At 46.1% G+C, this 6,931-nt stretch overlaps 1 protein-coding gene across 1 annotated transcript; it reads right to left on the minus strand.

Moving 5' to 3' along the window:
- Positions 1–1,859: 1,859 nt before the first annotated feature.
- LOC125551552 (probable pre-mRNA-splicing factor ATP-dependent RNA helicase DEAH5) lies at positions 1,860–6,549 on the minus strand. Its single transcript, XM_048714805.1, has 2 exons — positions 3,112–6,549; positions 1,860–2,476 (listed from the first exon to the last, which is right to left on the minus strand). Exons 1-2 carry the CDS (start codon positions 6,420–6,422, stop codon positions 2,083–2,085), a joined length of 3,705 nt encoding a protein of 1,234 aa, XP_048570762.1. The 5' UTR covers positions 6,423–6,549; the 3' UTR covers positions 1,860–2,082.
- Between the last annotated feature and the right edge of the window lie 382 nt (positions 6,550–6,931).

Below are 6,931 nucleotides of genomic sequence, written 5' to 3' on the forward strand. Positions count from 1 at the left end.
GGAGCACCTCTAGCGTTGAATAAGCGTCCTTCGGGCTGACCGGTACAAGACCGGTTCCTGGATTCACAGAATGCCCATGTCATTGCTCCAGTGTGCGGGGCATTAGGATGCCACGCTAATTCATCGGTTGCGAAGTCGAGTGAACCAAAGAAAATGGTACGCCTCAAAGCCAGTCTGCCGTCGCTAAACAATGAAGAAACCATCTGCATCATTGCTTCGATAGACGCTAGCCTCATTGTGGGCGCCAACCGTTGTGGCGCAAACTCCGAAAGCATGTATAGGAGTGAGAATGTAGAGGCATAGAGGCTACCTAAGATGCAAATGGGCGTAAAGACAAGGTTTATTGCTGTTTTCTCTCTTGTGTATAAGGATGAATACAAATGGTGCAAACCTCAGCCTGGTGCCCCTGCCTTGGCTTATATAGAGTGCGTCATGGAGGGTTACAGCGGTTGGTGTTAATGCTAGTGGTAATGGATCATTGATGGTCGAGTGTTATTACATAAGGTGATGATAGCAATTAAGGCGTAGTGGAGCTCGTGGGTAACATCCCTCTTAATTGCTTGTTTGCTGAACTCCCGTTTGCTCCCGGCTGATGGATTGGTATCAACTGACGGCTCACGTCCGCTGATTGCTCCGCATGAATGGAACATGACCACATGTGTTGTTATCTGCACCATGACATCTTTGGGCATGAACCTTCTGTTGGGTCGTCTTGTTGTCGTGGGCCTACCCGGTTGGGATTCTCTCGTCACTAATATTGCGCTAACGTCTCTCCGAGAGGTCATCAAAGTGAACTATCGTTCCCTATGGAAGGTCATCCGAGCGAATGCAGCGATTTGGGAGTATTCAGTAAAAAAAACTAACAGTGAACACATAAAAATTGCCTTGCTAAAACAGGTATATTTGTCGTGCTATTGTATACATATTTGTCATGCTGTAGAGAAAACATAACCATGCTAGCAAAAAGATTATTAGGAATTTATCATGCTACAACAGAGTAATTGTCATGCGTTTTCAGGGGTTGCATGCCATGATGCAACGTGAAGAATTCTTAGCCTAATTTTTTCCAACTTATTCAGAAGTTATCATGTTGGCAAAAAAAAAACTTGCCATGCTACATCAAAGGGAACATTTGAAAATTGTAAACAAAACATGTCATCCGGTTTAGTACCGTCAACTTATAGTTTGCTCGGACCAATCTGTGGTTGGATGATTAGAGGGACTGTGGTATCCCCAGCCCACCAGAGTTCAAATCTTGATGCTCGCATTTGTTCTTAAGTGACTTCATAAATTTCAAGATGATATGCCGATTCAGTCTTTCAGAGGTGCTCATAAGAGTAGGGTGTGCGTGTGTGCGTTCATAGAGGTGAGTGTATGCGCGTGTATATGAACGTTTGTATCTGTATTAATGTTTAAAAAAAACTTGTAGTTCGCTCGGATGGGTGTGAACCGTTTAGTGTCGTCAACTCATAGTTCACGAAGATGGGTGTGTGTGAGCAACCAGTGATTGACATGTGTCTTTGCTTTGAAATTCTTAAACATGTCACAGCGCGGTCGCTAAAAAAAACCTCTTGATCAATAACATTTGGAAAATAAAACCACAACAGTCACCGGTTCATAAGAAGTTACCCTCTCCATTTCCTGTTACCCCCCATATAAGATTAGTCCAAAATCACATTAGTAATGTTTGACCAACTTTATATTAAAATATCAACATCTATAATGCTAAAGATATACAATATGAAAATTAATTTCATAATTATAAATTTGGTACTGTGAATGTTTATATTTTTTTCTTAAACTTGATCAAAGTTTATGAAGTTTGACTTAGACAAAGCTTATATTATGTGGAGTTAAAGGAAACAAAGGTAGTATTATCTAAATTATCCGAAACTGGAAAAACTGAATCACCCAGTAATGGTCGAGCGCTGAACTGTAAATATCCATACAACTAGTCTCAAGATAAAACGGTATCCAGGAATAAGACTCCGGTAGGTAGAAATACCTAGTGCAACAGTGTCTAGGAGCAGAGCACAAATATTTACAGTTCCGCCAAAACTTGTGGTAGGGTATGATGGACCATCAAGCTCGGCGCTTGCTGAGACGCCATGAGTTGGGCTCGTGGTACCTGTCGTACAGAGGCTCAATCCTTTCCTGTCGCTTCCTCTTGCTCATCTTGGTTGGATCTGCGCCCTTGTAGAATCTTGGCGCTAACTCCACTAACCATTTCGGGTCAACCACGGTCACCTCCCTCATATACTCCTTGGTCGTCATTACAAGCTCGTGGTAAATGACCCAATCTGGTTGGCGCTGGAACAGCGCACTGCTTGGGTGAATGTACACTGGCTGGTTCTCCACCAAGGTTCTGTAGCCTTCCTGGGGATCTTTCCTGGCAGCATGGAAAAAGAAGCCGGCAGTGATTGCTTTCCTTATTTTCATGAAGTTCTTCCCAGCAGCGATAACATCCAACTTATATCTGCAGATACATCGGCAAATATGTTAGCGCACAAACAAAATCATATCAAGCTCTAGGACAATAGATCCAACAACACACCTCTACCATTGGATAGGCAATGAATGCAAGTTGTCTGAACATTTGATAACGAAAGCACAATGAAACAAGCCATGGATAGGTCTCCAAAAAAAAAACATCTTCACTAATTCCTTTGTGAAATGTTTTTGTATACAACACTACAATGTTTTTTAACGAAGGATCCAAATTAGCAGACCACACAAATATTGGTATTTATCCCTGACTGTCTACAGTATGCACCCGCAGAAACCAGGCATTAATTCCAATTCAATATCCACATGCAACAGTTATGCAACTTATAGTGGACGTAATACACTGCATGGTTCATTTTTACCCTCTTATAAGTAATCTTTGCATAATCTTTTGCATCAGTATTATGAGCGTAGGTTTTTATCCCTGTCTTCAGTATATTCTCGTCATAATTATTGCATATAAATTAGGCATACTGATTGTATTTGATGTGATGAGTACTGCTAATCTGCTTTGAATTTGATTAATAGAAATCTACTAAGGAAAACCTCCATTACACATCTAATGCAGAGGCTCTTCATTCAATTTATTCTAATTCAACTAGTTACCTATCCATGATAGTTAGAAGCTGCTTTCTGACATCTTGTGCTCTCCTTAGCGATCTTGACTGAACAAAGTTCTCAAAGCACCAGGGCCCTGAAAAGTTCTTTGCTTTCCAAGCCTCATATACAGCAAGTAGGGTAAGATGATCTCCCTCTGGCTGGAAAAATTTGGCCCTTTTCTGATCAGCTTGAGCCTGTTTTTCTCTAGGCCTATAGAAAATATTCCCCGTTTGAATCATCGCTATAATAGTCAGTATCTCATCACTGCATCCAAGGTCGACGCTAGCTAGTAGCATCTTTGAAAGTGGTGGATCCAGTGGAAATTCAGCCATTTTTCTTCCCAGTTTGGTAAGAAGGCCCTCCTCATCAAGAGCGCCAAGGCTGTAAAGCTGTTCCATAGCAGAGATAAGTGCTTGGGGTGCTGGGGGGTCCATAAAATCAAAGGATAGTAGGTCATTTATCCCCATTGCCTTCATATTAAGAACTGTAGAGCCCAAATTGATCCTTTGAATTTCTGGAATCGTCGTTGGTGACATTTCATTGCGGTAAGCACTTTCAGTGTATAGACGATAACATTTGCCTGGTCCAGTACGGCCAGCACGCCCTGCTCTTTGTTTTGCCGATGCTTGTGAGATTGGAGTGATGACCAATGAATCAAGCCCTTGTTTTGAATTATAAACATTGATTTTGGCGAAGCCAGGGTCGATGACATAATATATGCCATCAATGGTTAAAGAAGCTTCAGCAATATTGGTGGCTACGACCACCTTCCTCTTCCCAGGTGGAGCTGGCTCAAAGATCTTTGACTGCATTTCACTAGGCAGAGCGCTATACACAGGCAAAATTATGAGCTCAGGAACATCCTTTCCCAGCCCTTTCATCCTCTCATATAAACATTGACAGGCATGATCAATCTCCTCTTGACCAGTCAAGAAAACAAGGATATCACCCTCTGGCTCTGTCAAGTGGATCTGCAGCACGGTAATCAATGCAGCATCCAAGTAGTCACTTTCTGGTTGTTTGGTGTAGAGTATCTCCACTGGGAATGTTCTTCCCGGAATTGTGAAGATGTTGCAGTTGAAGAAATACCCAGAGAACTTTTCAGCATCAAGGGTAGCAGAAGTAACAATAAGCCTCATGTCAGGTCTACGCTTAACAAGCTGCTTCAGCAAACCGAAGAGAACATCTGTGTGGATGGTCCTTTCGTGCGCTTCATCAAGCATGACTACTGAATACTGGGAAAGGTTCTCATCAACTAAAATTTCACGCAGAAGCATTCCATCGGTCATGTATTTTATCACAGTTTCTGGGCCAGTGCAATCCTCAAAGCGAATGGCATAACCAACTTCCTCTCCCAGTCGACAGCCAAATTCTTCTGCCACTCTCTTTGCAACAGACATTGCAGCCACCCTACGAGGTTGAGTACAGCCAATTTTACCCCTTGTGGTATAACCAGCTTCAGCCAAATATTGTGTCACCTGCGTTGTCTTTCCAGAGCCAGTTTCTCCGATAACAACTAAAACTTGATTATCATGCACAGCTTGAATCAACTCTTTCTTCAACTTGTATATTGGAAGAGTTTGCCTCTGATCTTGTATTGAAAGCTTTGACCTTTGCCCAAACGTTAAAGCTTTTCCATATGCTTCCTTCTTCCATTCTGGCATGTCATAAGCTGATAGACCAACACCTCTAAGCTCCTGTGCAAGGTGTCGCTCACCTGTGTCGGGCATTGGGTCCTCCCATGGCCTATTCAGATCCTTGGGTATCGAGTCCAGCATTGCTCTCTGCTCTTGTTCTCTAACCTCACGGCGCTCCTTGATGAGGGCAGTCTGGAGAGCTGCTGCTCGACTTAATGAACCCTCTGGATTCTTGAAAATCTTAACAGGTGACATGTCAATTGAGAATCTGCTTTGTCCCTGCAAGAACTCTGGTTCATCCTCATTAAGCTCAATCTCCAACTCCTCCTCTGCGCCTTCCTCCTGATACAACATTCCATCACCATCCTCATCAAACTGTGGGTAATCCCTCACATCGAGAACACCCGAAGCAATTAGCTGCTTCGCTTCCCACCTCTCCGGTGAGCTCATCCGCTTGAGGGGACGCCGCGAGATGGGTGCAACCTCATCCTCCTCTGTAATCACAATCCCCGATAGACCCAACCTCCTTCCAGACCCAGCAGCAGCAGCACTACCAACAGATGGGTTAGTCCTTGGAGCATCCTCCACACCACGCTGCATTGGCAGAAGGTCCTTTCCTGTATCCTGATCCACATCCCTCAGTGAGAGACTCAACTTATCTCCCTTTACCGAAACTACCTTCACGAACACCTCCTGATCACGCTTCACCACCTCCTTTGCATTGGCTATCCGTCTGCTTGCCATCTGCGATACATGAACAAGTCCCTCACGGCCACCACGAACATCCTCAAGCTTGACAAAGCAACCGGTGTCCATTACACGGGTCACCCTCCCCCTGTACACCTGGTAAAGCTCAGGCTCGCCACTTGAATTTGTCAGGGTATTCTCTGTCTTCCTTCCTCCAGCCCTTTCCTGCTGTCCCTCCTCCTCATCCACATACCTCCTGCTCCTTCCATGGGCCTTGCCAGTATCCCTGTCCCTTTGCTGGAGGCGGTCCTGGGCCCTCCGACCATTACCGTCCCGATCTCCCTCCCGGTCTCTGTCGCGACCACGGTCTCGATCCCTGTCCCAGCCATGATCATGTTCACAGCCTCGGTCATGGTTACGATCCTGGCCACGGTCATCATGTGCTCGGTCACGGTTATGGCTGCAATCACCACGCCCGCGGTCTCTGTCACGACTGCGGCCATGGTCACGATCCCGTCCGCGTTCATCACGCGTGCGGTCATGGTCACGGTCCCGAGAGCGGTCATCGCGACTGCGGTCCCTGGAAGGGGCAGGGGTGGTCGCCGCTGTGGCATTGGCATCACGCTCAAGCTCGAGGCGGAGCTCGCGGGCGCGATCTGCGTCGTCGGGGCGCGAGAGCGCGCGGTACTTGGAGTTGGACTGCGAGGCGGCGGAGCTAGGGTTATGGGAGGGCGGCGGGAGGATGGCGTGGATGATGGTGAGGAGCGTGCGGACGAAGTAGTCGGGGAGGTCGGCGCCGTTGGCCTTGAGCTTGGCATCGAAATCGGCGACCGAGGGGGCGTCGCGGCCGAGCTCGGTAATGAACTCAGCCAGTACCTTGTCGCCTACACCGATGTGCGTCTCCAGCTCCGAGCAGACCTTGGAGACGAGCGACAGGTACTCCAACTTTCGGAGCCCATCGTCGCCGGGACCCTCCCCCGCCGCCGGCGCCATGGCTAGTGGGTGGATGTGGAGCTAGGGTTTGCTGGTCGGTCCCGGAACTATAGGGGTTGGATTGGTGAGGTGGGGCGGCTCTTCGGGACTTCCAATCTGGGAAAACCGCCTCGCTGAAGGCTGAGACCCCGAATAGATCCGACGAACGAGAGGAGGCAAGTAAATTTACAGCAGATGCCACCGTATCCGCGATATCAAAGATACTTCTTTTTCCCCTTTTACCTGTCGAGAGTTGGCTGTACCCTAGCAACAAAGGGTCACACCGTAAGGCCTTTTTTGATTCATAGAATAAGATTATCATAAAAATAGAAATTTTATAGGAAATGAGATGACATGTATCTCAAATCCTATGAATAGGAATAGGAAACAAGATGTCATTTGGTTGACACCAAAGGAATTTTTCCATTGAGTCTAGGTTTTTTTTTCCTATGAAATGTGGAGGATAGGAATCAATCTTATGTAGGAATAGGAATCCATTCCTATGAACCAAAGAGCTCTAAAGAAAAAAA

The sequence above is a fragment of the Triticum urartu genome, chromosome 4, assembly GCF_003073215.2.
Source record: "Triticum urartu cultivar G1812 chromosome 4, Tu2.1, whole genome shotgun sequence".
Classification (NCBI taxonomy): domain Eukaryota; kingdom Viridiplantae; phylum Streptophyta; class Magnoliopsida; order Poales; family Poaceae; genus Triticum; species Triticum urartu.

Excerpts from the sequence above, each read along its gene's own strand:
- LOC125551552 (XM_048714805.1), bottom strand. The coding sequence starts at position 6,422 with ATGGCGCCGGCGGCGGGGGAGGGTCCCGGCGACGATGGGCTCCGAAAG. Across the intron at positions 2,477-3,111 it reads CTTCTAACTATCATGGATAG|ATATAAGTTGGATGTTATCG; the intron begins GTAACTAGTTGA and ends ATGTATCTGCAG.